This window comes from Sphaerodactylus townsendi, linkage group LG05 (genome assembly GCF_021028975.2).
Source record: "Sphaerodactylus townsendi isolate TG3544 linkage group LG05, MPM_Stown_v2.3, whole genome shotgun sequence".
In the NCBI taxonomy this organism is placed as follows: domain Eukaryota; kingdom Metazoa; phylum Chordata; class Lepidosauria; order Squamata; family Sphaerodactylidae; genus Sphaerodactylus; species Sphaerodactylus townsendi.
In genome coordinates, this window is record NC_059429.1 from 58,855,969 (window position 1) to 58,877,150 (window position 21,182).

Below are 21,182 nucleotides of genomic sequence, written 5' to 3' on the forward strand. Positions count from 1 at the left end.
ATTGCAGCACCTTCAGTAATTAACAATGCACAACACAGATACAGCTTCAAAATTAAGTTTAGTCCTAGCTAGTTCTGCGCTGTTTCCAGCACTGGCATGAAACCCTGGCCACCAAGGCTTCTTTGTCAAGATTATCAAAACAAAAATCTGTCTTCTTAAGTGAGCTTCGAATAAAGGAAAGGGAAATTAGGGAATCAATTATCTTGTGGAACTTTGGCATCACAGCTCTAATTCAGGAATGTTGTGTTGCTGTGTTGTACTATCGTGAGCAAGGTTGAAAAAACTGAGTCAATTCTCTGATTTACAAATATGGTCAACTGAAAAATATTTCTGTTCTTAAACAAGACTTATATTTTTATATCTTGCATACATACAGTTCTCATGCTTGCGATCAATGGTTGTTATACAACCAAGAACAGACATAAAGTTCCAAAACAGAAATAACAACTAATGATAACTGAATTTCTTATTGAAATGTGGTAAGGACAAAATTCTATAGTCACTTCCCTTCATTTTTCCCCAGAATGCCAGAATCTAGATTTATTCAGAAAATGTTAGTTTGGTAATATGGAACTGTTTATGGTCACAATACTTTCAGCTGAAGTAGGCTGAGCATTTGGGGTGCAACCAAGAGGAATGTAGACATGTCTGAACTTAGTTCACTGAAATCAGAGGCATGGGTGTTTAACTGAACCCCACTGGGTTCATTAGTACCATAGCATTTTCATTTTGTTTGGATTTTGTACACTATAACCAGTGGCCACTGGCCAGAAAGCATGCACAAGATCTTGGGCAGCCTCATGGGACTTCTAAGGAGATGGGGGGGGAAAGACATCTTAAGGGTTATGAATGGATCTGCAATGAAATGTAGAATTGGAGCATCAGCTGATTTGAGATGCTCCAAAGAAAGGCATTCTTTCATTCTACTGCATTCTGCCAATTGTCTTCCATGTCTTTAGGGGAAATAGATAAAGCTTTTTCCACTTAGTTCAATTAAGGATGCAAAATTCAATCCTTTAGAAAGATTTTTTTCAAAAGCTAAATCAAAGACAGAGAAGAAACAAACATATAGCATGCCCTCAAAAGAGAAATCCAGTTATGCAATTAATGCAATTAATTACCATGCATTAACTGAAAGAATGCAGTAAATAACATATTTCAAATAACTTATGAGTTCGAATCACAATAATGTTATCCTCCTGTAGAATTAGCCTAAACTGCATGATCTTAACTACAATCTTCACATTTTATGTATGTATTCCATGTATTAAAAATACTTTACACTTTAAACTTCAGAATAAATTATTAAACTTAAGACCCATTGAACTTAACAATGGTTGACAATATATGCAGAGCTATGAAAAACAGATCCAAATTGTGAAGTTTTCCAGTTGTGTATAGTTTCAAACTACTGTAAAAACAATTATATGCTAATTCATTCATTCTTCAGCTAACAGACTCACTTTTTGAAAGAATCTCTTTAAAAAATGCTGTGATTGCAATTCCTTTCAAGTTTTAGAGATTTACCTTATGTTATATTTCAGTTCTATTTTAAATGTAGTTTTCACCCCTCATCTGAACAACTGTGTAAGGTATTAACAGTAATAGGTTTGTCATCTCTTCACTAAAAAGTGTGTGAGAAAAGTGAGCATTGAAGACCAAACTTTGGTGATTCCCTAAGAAAAGAAAAAGAAAGCTTAATATCTCTTTTAACCCCCTCAGTTTTGCTCACCTGAGAAGTCAAGGATCAGTATACATGTTAACTTCTTTAATAAGGCTCTGGGTGTACAAAACCTTATCTGTCTGTACTTCCTCCAGAAGAAAGGAGAAAGGAGTCAAAGCAAGAAGCCATTTTCTGAAAGTACTTCTAATTTGTGTTTAGCTGTCCATCAACCCAGAGTCTAGCAGCCTTTGGCTAGGATCTCTCTGGCAATGAAGTCACTAAACCTGTGTCATTAAACCTTGTACTTACCTTGTTCAGAACACAAATTCATAATATAAATCAAATGTTGTTTCCCTGAGATGTTCTTTTCTTGGCTTGGAACATAAAACGGGATTTGGTATGAGTCGTCGGTATTCACCCCAACTAGACTACTTTATATGCACACAATTGAGAAACTTTCATTATGCTAATCAGACAAAAGTTATTGTATTTTAATCCATTATACATTTAATCTTTTTAAAAGACCAATTTTCAAAGTTCCAGGAAACTGTGAAGTCTTCAAGCTAGCACATTCAACAGAATTCATGAGCCGTTAGGGTCAGTGAATTGCATAGTCCCTGAGCTATTAGCTCCCAGTTCAGAGCTCAGGGAAGTCCTGGACACAAAGGCTGTGTATTTTCTGAACTTGTCTAACCATGGGAAGCTCCCTGATTTAGATAAAGTTTACACAAGAGTGTCTTTGTATATTCTGTGTAAGCCCTGCCCTTATCCCAAGTGATTAATCTATTCTAGTCCTATTTTCACGTGTATCAGCATTACAAGCTAGGAAAGAACGTGTAGAAAAAGTGAGCTCTCTGCCTCCCGGGAGTTCTCTGAACAAGTTCATAACTACAGAACCAATTCTGAATTGAGCTCAGTGGAGTTTTCCCAAACCAAAATATTTGCTTTCCCCTGAGATAATAGCAGAACAAATGAGGAATGGAGAAAGAAAGAAGAGTTGGCTGTTGTAGGTGATTAAATGCTTTCCTTGGATATAGAAAAAGGGAAGGCCAGAACTGCTCTTAAGGAACATTTATGCTTTTAACTACATGGGAAAGAGGACAGACTCTTATTTTGGAGTTGATATTCTAGGCCAACACCAATTGTTGTGTGTTTAGATGCAACCTCATTGTGACAAAAATATGTGAACCTACACAAAGTAAGTTTGATTAAGCTTTATGGAGGAAGTCTAATTATTTTGAAAAAAGAATACTAACATTCTAGGTCTTAGTAGCAGAGGCAAAGATTCCTACTCACTTATAATCACTGCATGAAAATAATATGCAAAATAATGAGCACCCACATTGGGTAGTATTTGCGTCAGAAACGTTAAGCAAGGGCTTGCCAATTGCACACATCTTTATGGTTTTCCAACCTAGAACTTGCTCTACTGGTAATCCTTAGATAATTGTTTATCTAGGGACTATAGTGTGCTGGAAGAGCTTGCACAATTTACAGTCATCAGCATGATCCTTGCCCCAAGGGGCTGGAAGAAAATTTTAATATGTTCAAAGTAGTTTAAGACTCAGGGATAACTACGTACATCATAAGATCTTTGCTTTGATGCTTACAAAGAAAATGTTTTTCCTCCTCTTCAAGTCATTCAATGCATTTGGAATCTCACAGCAGCAGCTTGTTTTTGATATGTCTATATAACTAAATAGTTGTAGCTTTTCCTCAGTACCTGGAAAGACCCAGGCGCAAAACGCTGACAATAGATTTTTGCAAATGGAGCACAGAAGAGTGTTACGCCCAAGAAGAAAAACAATATTTTTATTTATTTGAATATATGCAAAGGTTCATAAGGAACAGGTATGAAGTAATAGGTTTATATGCTTATGCCTGATTAAACAAATATTGATGGGCACACAGTACGGAATTTACCTGAAACCTATTCAATACAAATAGGAAAGTAAAGCCAGGGATTGTCAGTTTCAGTTTACTTCAAGGTAGAACAACAGGTGGATCTTCCTACAATTAACTCATTCTTTCAGGAAGATAGGTGACATCCGCACAAATTAGTTTTCGTATAACTAACAAACACAGGTACAGGAATAGATCCAAAAGACACTGCTGCATGATCAGACCTCTAAGAAGGGAAACCATTTGGGACCCCCTTATGCCCCCCCCCCAGAACTTCCCCTGCAGGATTCATTAAGTTTCAAATAGTTTGAACAATGGGTTTTCCCTTCCCATTTCTCCTTTAACCAACTTAGAACATTTGTCTCTAGAAGTATATTCAGTCTTTATTCAGGATTATTTTGGGGTGGGAGGTGGGGAGAGGTTCATTTGTTTAATTTACAGTCATATTTTCCTGCAGAATTGAGAAGTCCCCTGAGTATGTAAATACTGTTTCCTTGACTGTGGATGGTCTGGTTGTTTCTGCTTTCACGAGACTGGCATGGACCATTTTACTACTATGCATAGGCAGAACTAATATGGCTCATTCTTGGAAATCCTGGTTTGGTTACAAAGATAAACAGCATACCAGTACTTTTTCTCATGTTTTGGGGAAGAACATTTCTGGCTCTTTCTACGGTTCCCAGACCTCTGAAAATCTACTGTGAAGGATCTCCTGAGCAAGGTGCTGAGGTGCTGGCAGACATGACTGGGGATCCTAATCCCATCCAGATCAGATGTATCCTGTGATTATGCAGCAGGATCTTTGGAACCAAGTTCCTGTTTCAGAAATGGCCCCATTCCTTCCATTTTCATGGAATAACTGGAATAATTGTCCCTTTCCCTATCTGAAAACTACTACTAGTTTATATACTGTTTTGCATTTGGTTATCTGGCTCAGTGGGGCCTCCTGGCCACCTCCGGACACTCAGTAATGATTTCTTAGACAAGCAGCTTGATACCCATGAACCACACCAGTGTAATTTGTGAGACAATTTGTGTAATCTGTGAGACAGGTTCTGTCGTTTATTTGACTATCGTGTGGTCATAATTTAGTAGAAGTCAATGCCTTTCATCATTCTATCATAGTAACTGTAAGACTTCAATACATTTTTACTTTCATTGTTTTAACTTTGGCTGGGTTGTGTGATGGTGCTTTTAATATGAAGGATGTTAAATTCAGAAAAGCTAAAGCAGGAAAGCAAAGGAATAACAAGGACCAGTCTAAACTGAAAGTAAGAGCAAAAATGTTATGACTAATCAAACCAGGTCACAACATATTTGTTAAAGAAGTTCCTGATTTGTCTGAGGTAGTTCAAATAGAAAATAAGAATATGACATTGCAAATCCAGTGAAAATTCTTGAGTCACTGTCTGCTGTGTAAACTTCATGAAGTTGACCAAAGTTGCTTGCTATTTAGAGCTCTATTTCCATCCCAGAGTTGGAGGATATCTCTGTGGAGAGTGAGAATATAAATTCATTCTGAATAGTGTAGGTTAAAACACATGAAATGCTAATGAATGAAGGATCCTGCCTTAGGACAATGATTTTACTTGTTTATCTTCTCCACCCCTCCCAAGCCTATGATTCACTAATAGTGCCATCATAAGCAGTTCCAACCTTCTAAGTTTACTGACTTCAGTAGACTTAGAGGAGAACAACTATGCTCTGAAGGTACTGTAATGTAACTACCAGAATGGTAGCATGATTGGGGCAATGGGCAATGGAGGTAGCTATGAAGTTCCTGTGTTGTGCAGACAGAGGGTTGGACTAGAGCCTTGAGGTTTCTTTCAGCTCTATGTTTCCATGTTTCTATGAGAACCTCCAACTGATGAACACAAAGGAAGGAGGGCGGGGGAACATGTGCCAACATGATAAAAATATAGTTCAAAGTTTCTTTTGTTCTTCAAAACAATTTCTAGGACTTTTAGTGGGGATTCATGGCTTTTTAAAGAAAGACTTGCTTTGGACTGTAAAGTGTTAAAGAGAAAACAAATAGGAGTTGTTTGTTTTATAGAAGTGGAGAAATTTGCTCACTGGATATCCCAGTTGTGGATTGAGAATGCTATTATTGAGACAAAGAGAAAAAGGAAGGAAGGGGGGGAGATTGATTTCTGGGTAGGAGAGAGGTGGGTCTAATTAAATTAATATCCTACTGCTTTTGCTTCATTTCTGTCTACAACCACCTGTAAACTTTACTGTTTCCTCTTTGTTTTATATGTCACCTACAATGTGCCCAGATTTATTCTGACATTTTTGAAAGGAAGGGGGGGGGGAATCCCTTGAACCCACTGTGTGAATTGGAATGGCATAACTGATAATCTTGTCAGGGCAATACTTCTATCTTTGAAGTAATTGTAGGATTTGTACTGCAACTACCAACAACAACAACCCAATGGAAACATCATCCTTTGCTAATTTAGCAGCTGCCTTCAAATGCATGCACTAATAAAAGACCTGCTGCAGAAGGTCCACATGAGAAGAAACACAAGAAAGAGAAAACTTGTGGGCATTGTTTGGTGGCATGTTCATAAAATTACTTTTGCCAATCCCACTAAATTCTTTATTTGGTACCATACAAACTTGAACAAAAGACTGTAAGTAGCAGGCAGGTCTGGTAAGGTGAAAAGTGTGCATAATGTTTGTATGGGGAATTTTTACTGAATAATCCTGACTGCAAATCAGAGCTTTCCTATAAAAGATAAATTTTCCTGAATATCTTACTTCAAGCTAATGAACAGCTTTGTTTCTAATACAATCAACAGGAGCCAAAAATTGCTCTATTACTGCTGAAATTCTCAAGCAGGACCAGAACCATCATTGTCTGTGATTTTTGTTTCATTTTCCAAGATTTTCTAAGATTATTATATTCTCTGAGAAAACAAAATCAACAGCAGGCTGAAATAACTATATTTACTATCCATTTCCTGCCAAGTTTCTAAAATATCTTTTGCTGTTAAATTTCCTCTTTTGACTATCAAACAAACAGTAAAATATTCTCTTTCCAGCTGACATAACAATTTGCTTGTTCTGTCTAACCTTCAGGAATTATGTACTTCCATCACTCCACTGAAAAAATCTGACCTTATGTAAGACCAGGATAGCAAAACCATGACAGCAAAAGATATATTGTGCTTAAGGTTTCTTACATATATGTGAAACATAAGACAACATGGGATTTTTGTTGAGCCCAGAAATGATATATGAGCAACTGCTATTTGCACAACTGGTGAATCCTTTCAACGAAACAATGTCCAGGAATGGTAGCTCATATCTGAACAACAAAAGTTAATGCAGCATATTGTTTATTAATTTGTAAAGTGTATTTTATCTTCCTCTTAAGAAGCTCAGAGCAGTATATATGGTTTCCCTTCCATTTCATCTTCAACACAAACCAATGAGTTTCACGGTGAGCTTGGATTTGCACCTGGGTCTCTTCAGGTCTAGTCTGACACTCTAACCCCTACACCACTCTGGATCTTATTATGGAGTTACACAGCCTTGCACATTGCAGAAGGGAATGCGTGTCAGCACCTAGTAGTCCATAGGCCACATCCATCATATCCCTCAGTCCTTGTAGTTAACAAGTTGTAGGGTATTAATGGAAACTAACCCCTGTAGGGTCTCAAAGTCAGTTGAGGAAAATTTTACTTTAATGTGGAAGGGTAACAATGACACACAAGACCAAAACTGTATAGTGGTGATGGGGAAAATTTTGACCAACAGAGAATGATTAGTGGTGACTGGGGCACATTCTTGTGCTCCATTTTCAACCACTTTACACTTTCTATTAATTACATTTATTGATTGTATATTGACTTGTTTTTATGAGAATCACTGAAACCTCTCCACATCCTCTCCAATTATTAACACACACACTAGTTATTCCTTCCCTTTAAAAATAAGGTGGCTTGTTTCCCATTAAAAACAAAGGTAATGAAGATGTTATCAGTCAGAATGATCTTTAATATAAAATATCGCCATAAATTCTCACATTGCATGTAGTAATAATAATTTAAACATCTCTTTCAAGTAGCGTAATTATCATACTCACTAAAGTGCTCTAGTATATATTTGCCTCAGATTTTTACATGCCTGTTAGGCATTTAAGGAATCTATTGAGAATTCCAGAACAGCTCTGATTACTGACTCACAATGTTCAAAACGGAGTTGCACCTTTCCAAGCTTATTGCGTTCAACAGATGTCTGTTTAGGACTGCACTGTAAACCAGACCTTCTGTCCTGCAGCAATTTCCCCTACCTGCTGAATTGCAAGTTTACACAACAGTAAGGTAGTCAGCTGCTGCAGCCAATCCTGAGAGGTTAATACCAAGCAGGTCATAAACTGGGGAGTGGGGTTGGAATTCCATGATTTATACCTGTTAAATTCCACTGCTTTAAAACAACAACAAAGGTTGCTTTTCAAGTTAGTAGTAGGTTTTCTAATTAACTGCTCATCCAGTCAGTTTTTGTCAGACATATGGATATTTTGTAGTGTATACTGAACAAAGGAAGTTACAGTAAACTAAAGAGAACAGAACAGTTAGGCACACCTCAAGGGAAAACATCACGTACCAAGTGAGCAAGATTAAGAGTTGGCAGCCTCACAATAAGACCCCCTCCTTTACCAATGTGGACATTGTGCAGAAAAGCACATAGACAGCTGGCAGCCTGCCAGAAGTTACCTCCAGAGTTTACATTAGTGTCCTCATGTTTACTTAGCCTCCTAGAGCTAACCCCTGCATGTTTTATGTGACTAAAACGACTTCTGAATATCAAAGTAAGACTTTTGTGTACAACACTTGAGTTAGTTTACAGATAATAAAGACGATGACTTACTATCTGAATTTGCTAACAAAAGTGAGAGGTGCCACAGTACAACAGTTCACCAGTGCCTACGTGATGCAGAGATGTGAATCATGAGGTGGTTCTAATCCCCATCTCCCAAATTCACAAACTGTGAAGACTACGTTTCACAACACACTTCCATAAAAGTCATATTATTTTGTGTCCCCACCCCCTCATTTTAAGAAGGAACATTTCTTAGGCATGGTAGTGTTGTCATTGTTTCAGATCAGAAGTGATTATTTCTAAGAACAGGGCAAAACTTAACATTGTGTATAGTTCTGTGATCTCTTTTTACTGACCGCTACATAAGGGGAGATTGGTCTATTCAATATATTCAAACCAGTTGCCATTGGGAGCTCAAATGCTGGCCATTGCTTTCACATCCTGCATGTGAGCTCCCAATGGCACCTGGTGGGCCACTGCGAGTAGCAGAGAGCTGGACTAGATAGACTCTGGTCTGATCCAGCTGGCTTGTTCTTATGTTCTTATGTTCTTAATCTTACTGTACTCCTCATTGTTTTCCCAGAGAGAACTGCCGTCCCCAATGAATTAGACCCCACTGTGGAAAACTTACAAGTATATATGTTTTCCACACCAAAGGAAAAGTAATTGAAGAAGGGGCTGAATTTCAGTAGACAAATGGGTGGCCCCTCTCATCTCTCGTGTATTGATCTTCCTGTTTAAACTACAGCCTACTCATTATAAAATAAAATTTAGAAAAGAAATTTGAAGAAGAATCAAATGCTAAAAGATGATGGTGGGCACATCATTTTTATAAAAACACATATGTATGTATGTATGTATGTATGTATGTATGTATGTATGTATGTATGTATGTATGTATGTATGTATGTATGTATGTATGTATGTATGTGTGTGTGTGTGTGTGTGTGTGTGTGTGTATGTATGTATGTATGTATGTATGAATCTAATTTGCATTAATCTATTTGCATTTGGGGGTGGGTGGGGGGGAAAGATAATGTTAATAGAGATCCCTGACCTGGATAGCCCCAGGCTAGCCTGATCTCATCAGATCTCAGAAGCTAAGAAGGCTCAGCCCTGGTTAGAACTTGGATGGGCAACCTCTAAAGACTACCCGAGTCATGACATGGAGGCAGGCAATGGCAAACCACCTCGAAACGTCTCTTGCCCTTAAAACCCTAGAGGTCCAGTCAAAAAAATTTGAGAGTAGACATTTCAATGTAGATAAAGATGTTACCTTGCCCACTATTCTTTGCTTGCTACTGATACAACACTCATGTCTTTCATATCATGAAGATATACTGAATATCCATTTCCTTAATAGAAGTCTTCTTGTTGTATTAAGAAAAAGGACAACAGGGGTCTGTGATTCTATTTCTAGGAACTATGGTAAAAGCCTATATCAGCCATACAATCCCTCCAAATAACATTTATCTGAAAAGAATTTCCAAAGAATAACCAGCCACTAAGTAATCAATTCAAAGTACAAGTCAAACATCAGTTCAATAGCTGATGTGTATACATTATGTGAATGGTATTAACAACATTTGTGTTATCATTTTCATGGGACTGCTCTATCCAAATTCTACTGGTGAAAGCAGGAGGAACTAAGTCCCCCTCCTCACAAGTATGCCAGGGACTGGGAAACCTGCATGGACAAAAGTCATGCTGAATAGGGACTGTGAAAAGGAGGGAGTCAAGTGAGTTCACTGCTTCTTGCACTAATGGAAAAGCTGGTAAAATCCAGCACTCTCTGTAGTCACATTGCAAGTTGTCCTCTTTGTCCTTAATGGAGAGAACCTCTGGGCTGGGAAGCTATAAGCTTTGGCACCTGAGATTCAGACCCATCCACTACTGACTCTAGTCTTTTTCAGATGTCCTGTTTTTGAAGATGTAGCCACATATACAAAACATATGTGCTCCATGCAGTCCTCCTCATATGTGTGATTATGATTTCTCCTGAAAGGGTGCCTGGCTTTTCCACCTTGTTATGCAGGTACTGGACACCAGATTAATTGTACAAGTCTTTCAAAGCTGGAATGTATGCATGATGTCTGTTCCAGAAGAAACAGCAACTGCATGTGGTGAGGGATTATGTGCAGTGTGTTTGTGCCATTTGTGTAGGGCTTAATGCAACAAATGAACAAGACTTACCACACATCAAATTCCACATATTTCTGGCCAATGTTTCATTTGAAAAATGTATGGCCAATGTTTCATTTGAAAAATGATTTCCTTGTATAATTTTGTTTAAGTTCTCTTGACTACCATCAAATTATCCAGAAAATGATTTTTTGTAAGAATTCTGACAAATATACGGGCAGAGAGTCCTCCCTTCTTTGTCTACTGCTGTTGCAATGCTGTACTTTCAAAACTACGTCTGTCAGGAAGGAGACAGGAAATTCGAGTCACACTTACAACAGCTGTGCCATGCCCACTATCATTCTCAAATGACGTAGTTTAGCTTCAGTGGCACAGGGCCAGGAATTTAGCAATAGCAGAGGTCAGGAAGATAGGTCATTGTTTATACAGCTCTTGCAGTTGGGATCATGCAGGGTCTATTTGCTTTTTTCCTTTCTCGGCTGTTTCTCTTTCCGTTCTTCTTTACTAACAGGGGCTTGAAGCATCCTGTTTTCAAAACATTAGACTGTTTTGCTATTAGCAAGTCTCTGTGGAGAAGTCCTTGATGGAAGAAGGCAGATTATTCAGATACTTCACAGATGCAGAAAATTTGACAATAAATTAACAAACATCTGTTAGTGCTTTCTGAACAGCCTCCTGTCACCCTTTACTTTCATCTATAAGTGTTTGTCAAGCTGTGTGTCTCACCTGAGTCACCTCCAGTACTGTAAAAACAGCCAGATACATTGTATTGTCGAAGGCTTTCACGGCCGGAATCACTTGGGTGCTGTGTGGTTTCCGGGCTGTATGGCCGTGTTCTAGCAGCATTCTCTCCTGACGTTTCGCCTGCATCTGTGGCTGGCATCTTCAGAGGATCCTCTGAAGATGCCAGCCACAGATGCAGGCGAAACGTCAGGAGAGAATGCTGCTAGAACACGGCCATACAGCCCGGAAACCACACAGCACCCAAGCCAGATACATTTATTGGCAGATCCTTTACATCTCTGTTACCATAATGTTACAGAAAATGCAAAATGAATTGAAATCAAAATGGAAAAGATGAAGTGGGAGACAAGTTCTCAGCATATTGGTCATTACAGAGGTGTAGCAAGGGGGAAAAGTGCCCAGTGCACTGGTACGTCCTGCCCCAGAACGCCCCCCGCCATGCCCCTGGAACGTCCCGGAATGCCCTCGTCACACCCCCCACAGGGGTGTCCGCCTGGTGCAGCACGCCCCCTGCCCCCTTGGAGCTATGCCTCTGGGTCATTATAGCAGGAACTCTTAGTTTTCTAGGAATTTGTTTCTTGCTAGCCAACACCAATAAAATCACTTACTTTTTAGTTAATCCTAATAAACCTTTATTGCTGCCCTGTAAAAAAAGTTGTCATGTGCTAACAGAGATAGGTGACATTGAAATAATGAAATATTCAATTGTACTGCAATTCTTGAATTTGCTGGCTAGTTATTTTATTTATTTATTCCATTTTTATTCTGCCAATCCTCCAAAGGACATGAGGCGGCTTACAAAATTATTAAAACATAATACAATAATTTAAAAACAATACAAAAATACAGAAATAAATTAATATTATATAGCACTTCTAATCACACAAAATATTATTTTAATATTTTGAATGACAATTTGTGAAATTGGGTACCAGCCCTTTATTTAACAATGGGAAACAATGTTAAAGAAAATGATTTCCCCAAGACTAACATGGATTTGTGAATTCTGTCCTCTGGTCCACATCAGAAGCACTTTTGTTCTCTGACACCTACAAGTTAATACTTCAGAAGTAACTATTTAAAACAGTACCAAATTGAGTTGCAATTTGCATCAAATTAAAAAATGATTGAAAAGAACACATGAAACCTGATACCCCTGAATGTGGAGACTGAAGCACATTTTAGGGTTCACAGGTTGCTTTGAGCACATTCACAGGTGTTAACAATTGCACCTGGAGAAAATCATGCATTTTGGAATCACTGAAGCAGTAGCTCAGTTAGCCAGAGGGTAGAGCAGGAAGGCTCTCCGTTATGGTTGCGGGAGAACTAATTTGACTCTTGAGGCAGACGTGAGCCATGTATTCCACTGGGCAAGCCTCGAATTATGGTAGAAGTGGGGCCTGCAGACCCAGGGAAGAGGGTGTGCCTTTTGTCAATCAATTTAACATACAGGCCACGGCCAATTAAAGAGTGACTTTGATGTGAATACAATCTGAAGCTTAGATTTTTACGTTCAGATTCAACGACTCATTTATAAGGAGTTTCAGGAGCAATGAGATTTACAATTTATTTCCATGTAAGACAAAGTGTAAACAATGTAATGTTGAAGGCTTTCACGGCCGGAATCACTTGGGTGCTGTGTGGTTTCCAGGCTGTATGGCCGTGTTCTAGCAGCATTCTCTCCTGACGTTTCGCCTGCATCTGTGGCTGGCATCGTTTCGCCTGCATCTGTGGCTGGCATGATCCTCTGAAGATGCCAGCCACAGATGCAGGCGAAACGTCAGGAGAGAATGCTGCTAGAACACGGCCATACAGCCCGGAAACCACACAGCACCAAAGTGTAAACAGATTTTATTAGAAATCACATGTTTCCAATTAAAGTGCTTGCCCATCATGGGCCAGTTGGGCTATTCAAGCTTTCACTGTCTTTTCTACCCCCTTTTATATGGCTTGTTAGCAGAGGCAGTTTGCCATTGCCTACCTCTGCATAGTGACCCTGGACTTCCTTGGTAGACTCTCATCCAAGTACTAACCAGGCTTCTACACATCCAGTTAACCATATTTGTTCTGGAATGGATCTCAGTGCATCAATATTTACAATAACCAAATTTACAGATCACTGTTGAGTAGAAAAATATCATTTATAATTTTAAAATGTACTTGATTCAGAATCAGCAATAATCCCCATAGCAAAACAAATTCTTAGTGCAACCAAGTGTTCTTTCAGGACATACAAAGTTTGATGTTGCTCATTTGCACTGCAGCTGCAGTCTGATATTAGCCTGCACCTTTGAAACTCTGTAGCTCCAGCTAAGAGCTGGGGGTGGAGATGGAAGAGGACAAAACTTCTACCTTTATTTTCAGAAAGCAGACACTTCTACAATCATACATGTTTCAGAACTGTTGTGCCGTACCTGCTTTTTTTCTCTTTTAATTTTTTTTTACTGTTGAATATATTCAAAATACACAAACAAACTGCCTTACCTTATTAGATGCCATCTCACTAACGGATCGGTAGGTCTGAATGGTTTCAAGTTGGTCTAAACACCAGTCCAATTCCTCCAGAGTTTCCATTGCTAATTTTTGATAAGATTCCTCTGCAAACACACACAGAGACATGTAGTTAGTCTTGAGTGACTGCAGTCTTTCCATAGTGGAGTCACTGAGACAGCTCCGACCAATGCTGCTGTAGGTGCTACAGTGCTCTTTCATCATGTGCTTTGCAGGCTCCTGCTCTACGCTCAGTACAACAAATCAATGCATATCCTGCCTTTGAATGGCTGTTGAGGCTTGGTGGTAGTGTTTTTTTCTTTTTCGTTCTTACTGGCTTTGAAGAAGTGATGACAGTAATATATTACTTCCTCTAGAAAAGGGTGCAGGAGGAGGGACTCACTCTGACAGGTTCCTCAACTGCACGTGTAAGAAGTCGCAGAACAGAGGAGGAAAAACAGGTCCTCCTAAGCAAGGGGTTTTTCTCTCTGTCTCTTCTTCCATATTAATCACCTCCGCTGCCCTTCTTGTGTAAAGTGATGACATTTTAAGATGTCAGCACAAGAGATTAAGCAATCAAATCGTATGTCTTTTCCCCCTTTAAAAAGTTTCAAACAAAAAGGAAAGAAATAACTGGAAGGAAGTTTGCAAGCTATGCAAACACTGGCAGCTTTCTAAACTTGTGAAAGTTTCTTCATTTCAAGCTAAAAGGAAGTCTTTCCATAGAGCGGGGTCTCGTTTTCTGAAAAAATATTTATTCAGTTGGGTGTTTTATGAGATGTCTGACAGGGAAATGAACAGAAACCATAGAAATGATTTTTTTTAAAAAAAATGGTAAAATGAAAATCCTGCTTCCTCTAATCAAATTAAAAATTCCTTTCAGTTAATGCCAAGATCATAGGGAAATTCTGAACTGGATTTTTTGGAGGAGTAAAATACTTTTTTTTGCCAACGGCCCCCCCCCCCCTTTACACATTTTGGGTTGAGAAGCATAAATCTCGTAAAAGATTTTCTAAGGAGACCTGGCAGAACACACAAGGGCACACAAGCAACTAACATCTTGGTCATAAAATGTCTTTAAAACATACACATCAGCATAGACTTGTTCCCTGGCACAAGGACTGTGGATTTCTAACAGTAAGTCTAAAAGGAGGGAGGCATCATAATATTAAAGAGCCCTAGAGCATTACAGACACAGTGAAGTCTGTTACGAGAAAAAGCATTGCTGATGCCAATATCTTCAGTTTTTTAAAATCTTGCAATTCAGAAGTAAGGATACACATTCAACCCTGCCTTCCTACTCTGCCTATACAACTTGTTCCCTACTACACGGTTCACCTGGAGAAAATGGCTGCATTGAAAGTTGGACTGTATAGCACTATATCCCACTGAAGCCCTTCCCCTCCCCAAATCCCACCTTTCCCAGGATGCACCCACAAAGTATCCAGTGTATTTCTCAACCCAGAGCTGGCAACCCTGGCAACTGTATTTATACAACACACTCCCAGAACCTGCAGTAAAGGCCATGTGCTGACATTGTTCATTCTACTAATATATATTTTTACAATGTTTGTAAAAGGGTACATGGTTCATCAATACCTGAGAAAATTTAGAAGGAAACTGAATAACTTTGTGACAGTATGGTTCAGCATTATTTGCAGGGTTGCAGCTTTGTAAAACGGTGTCCAGGGCTCACCCTGGGTGCCAGACCACGCACAGCTACACCCCTCCCCTTCTCTGAACTGCACTTTTCCCCTGAACTCTCCATGGAGTTCAGTGCTGGGGCGCAGTTGAATCCTGGTCAGAAGGGCTGGCCTTGCCTCTGAGCTCCATGTGGAGTTTGGGAGTGGCACAGGTCTGTTGATGCTGGCCTCAGCCCAGGTCCAGCTTTAAACTGCAGGCTTTGAGTCTGCAGTTCAGCGCTCAACCCAAGCCTTGCTGAGGATAAGATCAAACTGAGCTCCTGGGCTGACCAGCTCTAGCTTTATACTGTTTATTCTGCCCCCCCGCCCCCCCAACTCCATGGTGGGGGAAGGCAACATTATAAACCTGAAGCCAGTGAATTCCTGTTGCTCAGTTTGATCCTGTTTGATCTTCAGCCAGGCTTGGGGAGAGCTGAGGCCAGCATCAAACAGGCCCACACTCCTCCCAAACTCTAGGTGGAGTTGGAGGCAGTCCCGCTGACTGGCATTCAACTGCTCCCCCAAAACCCCTCTCGCTATGCCATTGATTGTCTGAGGCAGAAGATGGTAGCCATTTATTCCAGTATAGCCATTTATTCCACTATAATATGATCTGAATTTAATAGACTAATCTCTCTTTTGCTGAAATTGATTGCATCTTGTTATCAGCTGAGGGACACTTTTGAAAAACATATTCAAAGTGACTTTATGCATAGTTTTAACTTTGCTAAAAAAATCTGCCTTCAAATTGCTCAATTATGAATATGTCAATGCAAACCTAAAAACTGACAGATTAGAAGATAACATCAGCCTGAGGAAGCATATGGGATGTGATTGAGAGGTCTGCCACAAGGATATGAATCAGGCACTTTTAATTAATTTGTCCCCAATACCATAATCCAACAACGTTATACCATCTGAATCAGTAGTATTTCCATTTAAGGTGTTTCTACTCAAGCCTGAAGGTCTTACCTGAAATCCAGTATGCATAAACAGATTTATGATTAATCTGCACTGAAGTAATGAATTCTTCACATGCTCAAATGCACCTTCTTATATAAGTACTAGCGGGGCCCAGCCACGCATTGCTGTGGCTTATTGTGGTGAAATGGGAAAGGAACAGTAGCAGCAAATCAATTGCAGAGGCCAGCAGTATGTGCTCATGCAAACACGCAGCCTGATACTGTGCGATGTCATTGATGTGTGTGCCCGCATTCCGTGGGGGGGGGGGAATGGAAAGGTACCCCTCCCACACATATAGGCTGGCTGGTCAGGATCCTTTACCTGGGAGTAAGTTTGGTTGGTGGCAATGGGTGTCGCTTCTGAGGAAACCCTCTGAGGGGTGCGATGAAGCCATTCAAAGTATGTCATGGTTGCTGTACCAAGCTTACTCCTGAGTAATGCGTGCCTAGCAGCTGCATGTCCTTCACCATGGAGCGCCAGGAAAAAGGCATTTTACCTGGGCCAGGTGTGAAATTTCAGGTATGTGAACATCTAAAAACACTCTCACCTGGCTGACTATAGTGGCTGGGAATTTTCAGAGGAATTGGCCCAGCAGTTACTGAGTTATACTACCACTAACAAAAACACTGTTAGCTTTTTATATATATAGATTACTTCATATATTTCAACACTAGTGAAAATAGCTATGAAAGAGTGACTTAATTTTGTATGAATTATGGAAACAATTTAGTTGGAAAAACCTCTAGAAATCTGCATTCAGGAGTGAACAAAATCTAAATCAAATCACTGTTTATTTTTACAGCTGCATGGCACAGGGGCAGTGAGAAGATTTGCTACAGGAGCAAGTAATTGAACAAATAACCAGGCGGGGCATCTTCCAACCAGTTGAAAAAAAGTTGAAATCTTCTTGGCCTTGTGGCATTGAATGACCACTAGTGGCAATTGGTGGAACCTAGTCTCACCTCACAGAGCGATGCTGCCATTGCTTGAGCAGGACCAATGATATGTGTCTTTCTTCTGACTGTCATGGTGTGGAAGGAGACAATTAAATAACCTTCACCCATCATTGTCACCTGGACTTCTGCCATTTGTCCAGGTCCTGCTAGCACAGCAGGGCACTTAGTCTAGATGCAAGTCAGACAATCTATAGGGCCTGACTAGGGCAGCAAAACATCGTGAGTCACCTTATGCAGACTTCTGTGATTAGCAGCATGCTTGCAGGGGAAAGATGTGAGGTGTAGTGGTTTGAAGTGACAGATTTTAATCTGGAGAACCAGGTTTTATTTCATTCTCCTCCACATGAAGCCTGCTAGATGACCTTGGCCTAGTCACAGTTCTCTCAGAACTCTCCCAGCCTACCTGCCTCACAAGATGTCTGTGAGACTCTTCAAGACTTCTTAAAGGTAGAAAAAAAGTAGGGTTTAACAACCAACTCTTCTTAAGTATAGGATCAGAATACAGGTAGAAGCTAGGCGACACTACACTGTACCCAAGTCAGACAAGGGAAACAGGCAGTTCTAGAGGGCTTCTACTCTCTGGAAGGCAGACAAATGTCTATCTTTTCTCATGAAACAAGACTTGGCCAAACCAGGTGGATGCAAAAGGTCTATAATAAGTAGGAATCTGAGATCTGTCTGTGTGAGAGATGACAGGGATAACAATTCTGATCTCTTAGTGTCTTTTGTATAAAACCACTTAAGACATTTCTCTAGACCCCAACCCCAATTGTTATTAGTTCTGGTTGCGGGGGGGGGGGGGAGGACAACAAGGAACCTCCTGCTCACTTGTAAAGGAAGTGAGAGAGCATGGGCAAGGGTAGTCCAGCTTTCATGACTTACTCCAGTTTTGAACCATTTTTCCTCGCCCCAGTTCCAATACTGGAAGTCAGTGGGCTGGATGAAAAAAAAGTTGAAATCAACTGAATACAGAGAGGTAAGGCAGGAAGGGGATGAAATATTTAGTAACCCTCCTCTGTGCATGCTATGCTTTATTTAAGAATAGCCCACCCAAAGAAGTCTTGGGAAAGGAGTGGGAAAATTTGGGTGTCTTTGCTAATAGTAAATGTCTTGTTCAGATGGAAGGAGGCATGGGATAGCCTGTTCTCCTCCCAGAAGGTAAGCAGGGGCAGTACTTGGATGGGAGAAAACTAAGGAAGGTTTGGCAGAGGAATGCAATAGCAAACCATCTCTGCTTCTCACATGCCTTGAAAGCCCCTTGCTGGGGTCACCATAAATTGGTTGTGATATATATGTAAATGCCTGATTCTCACAATTCATCCATATATTTAAAAGGCACTACATAAATTATTCCATTAACATTTGACTTTGGATAATTTGTAACAAATATTTGTTCAGATGATTGGTAAAGTTATCCCACTACTATTAAGAAAGGGTGAAAGACCCCATCAAACACTTTTGTTTTAGTTGGGAAGGTTGCTTAAATTGTCTCATACTACCCTCATTAAACAGGGTTGGTCCAAGACACTGTGGTGCCTAAGGCAGAAAAACAAAAGTAACCCTTCAGCACATTTAACATTGCCTAAGACATGGTACATGGAACTTTACAGAGAGTGAGAAAGTTGACAGTCTAAATGTTAATGAAGGAGACAACACAGAGAGAAAGAGAAGAATGTGAGTACCATGGGAACCAGATAATTTTATCTGGGACCATGACTGTTAGTTAAGACCAAAGACTTATTAGATGACTGATATAGTATACTGTGATATTACAATGCTGTTGCAATCTCCATCTCTTTTTTCTCCTTTATCTGTAAAATGTGTGAAAACTGCAATTGTTCTATTCAGTTTTGTAAAGGGACTGAATATCTGGAACTGACAGTCTTTGTGTGCATTCATCACTTGCTGACTACAGCATCAGCAGATATCTTACATATATGAACGAGCAATTAAAATTAATACAAGTGCCCCCAAAAGTCAGTTAGGGCACAATTGTAATTTTAAAAAACGTGAACTGGATTCTTAAACACTGGTAGCAACACTAGCCAATTCCATTAGTATTACTGGGGAAGTATTTCTGAGTATAACCTGTTCCCACAATTGAAGGGAAATCCTCAAGGGCTGCACCCCTCATCCTCTTCAAAATTTAGGCAGATTGGAAAAAGCTTCTCCAATTAGAATTCTCACTTGCAGACCAGATGCAAGTAGGTATCCATTGGCATGAATGAGTGTTCTACTGCTATTCTGGAAGCCCACCCTCCCAAGCCATATGACCACGGTACAAATTGTAGGCAGGAACATCTAAACCCTTTGCCTTGCTCTTTCTGCTTTTTTATTTCCTGTACTTTCAATATTTTTCTCCTGTTAGGCTTGATTGTCCCTTTTGCAGCCTAGCTAGGAGAAAGACGACCAGCAGCACCTCAAAGACTAACAGGCTTTATTCTAACATCAACTTTCATGCAAATGCCATTACATGTGAAGAAGTGGGGTGTAGTTCATGAACAATGATACTGGAATAAAATTTTGTTATTCTTTCAGGTGCCTCTGAACTCCTGTTTGGTTTTTTGCTGAGATTCAGTAATAAGCCAGGAGAAAAATGCTTCACTACCAAAGTTTGATGCAGGGTGGGGGAGGGATAGTCAGTTTTATTTACAAAATACCTCCTCCCCATTCCTGTTCATTTTAAATTAATTCATGATTTGTAAACAGCGTCCAATAACAATCTGCTTGTGTTGGCCTGAGAAATACAGGTTTGTTGCAGGTATGAATTCTAAGCAGTGGCAGAATAGCTATTTTTAAAATATTTTACAGAAAATGTATGTCAATATTTCTGAACACATTCTGCCTTAGTTATTTAACTGGGACATGATAGCTCTGGAGTATTTGTACAAAAAGGCTGTCTGTAAATTAAAGATTAAAAGCCCTGACTCAGCTGCCATAATATTTATTTATTGTCAAGCCATGAATTTACAGAACACCAACCACGTGCATGAAAATCACGTTGGAGATTAAAAATCTGATTGAGAAAGAGAAAGGATGACCCACAACAGTTGAAGGCACAGACATTTGGGCAGGGTTCAGCTGATCATTCATTAATCTGAAACTAAACATGTCAGCAAGAAACACCCTTCATTTAACTTTTCAAGGTAGCAGAGCCACATTTTATTTTGACATGCCAAAGCATGCTTTATATATAGGATAGCCAGTATTGATTTTTGAGACTGAATTTACACATGCAGATTTATATTAAAAAGTGCTGAATGAATAAGTGACAGTGAATCACTTACTTTACAAAAACTCAGCTTCATAACCTGTGACCCTAAATACATTCATGCAGGAGAAAGCCCTTTTGTTGAATACTTAGCCCTTTTGTGTAACTCTGTTTAGCAGACAATCACTTCTATGGATCTAACTGACATAATAATATTTTGGATGATAAAATATTCAGTGGACTGACTTTGAATAGACAAGTAGTCAGTGATTGTTAGTTCTGATTTCACACATATCTCTAATGGCCTATGACTTATGGCAAGCACTTAAGCCTGAATTATTTTTCCACAATGCATAAAAATTGCTAGCATACTGTGGTATTAATAAAAATGTAGAAGAGATGAAAAAATAAATTTTTCATCATTTACAAATGATGTCTGGCAACCTATGTATGCCTCATATTCGTGTCAATTTACAAAGAGTGTCGTTCCTGTTTGTTTTGTCAATTCCCTATCTGAAATCAGTGAGATCACACTTGGTCAAGGACAATATGGAAACTCCCATGGCCAAAACAAGTCAGAGAAACATGTCATAAATATAAGC

At 39.5% G+C, this 21,182-nt stretch overlaps 1 protein-coding gene across 3 annotated transcripts in view; it reads right to left on the reverse strand.

The window, feature by feature from the left end:
• The window catches only part of PDE4B (phosphodiesterase 4B), a 326,679-nt gene that overhangs the window by 17,377 nt on the left and 288,120 nt on the right, over positions 1-21,182 (reverse strand). For all 3 annotated transcript variants that reach the window (XM_048496092.1, XM_048496093.1, XM_048496095.1), the window contains one exon: positions 13,763-13,875. In XM_048496092.1, the coding sequence (XP_048352049.1) occupies positions 13,763-13,875 (113 nt within the window). The remainder of the gene's footprint in view (positions 1-13,762; positions 13,876-21,182) is intronic.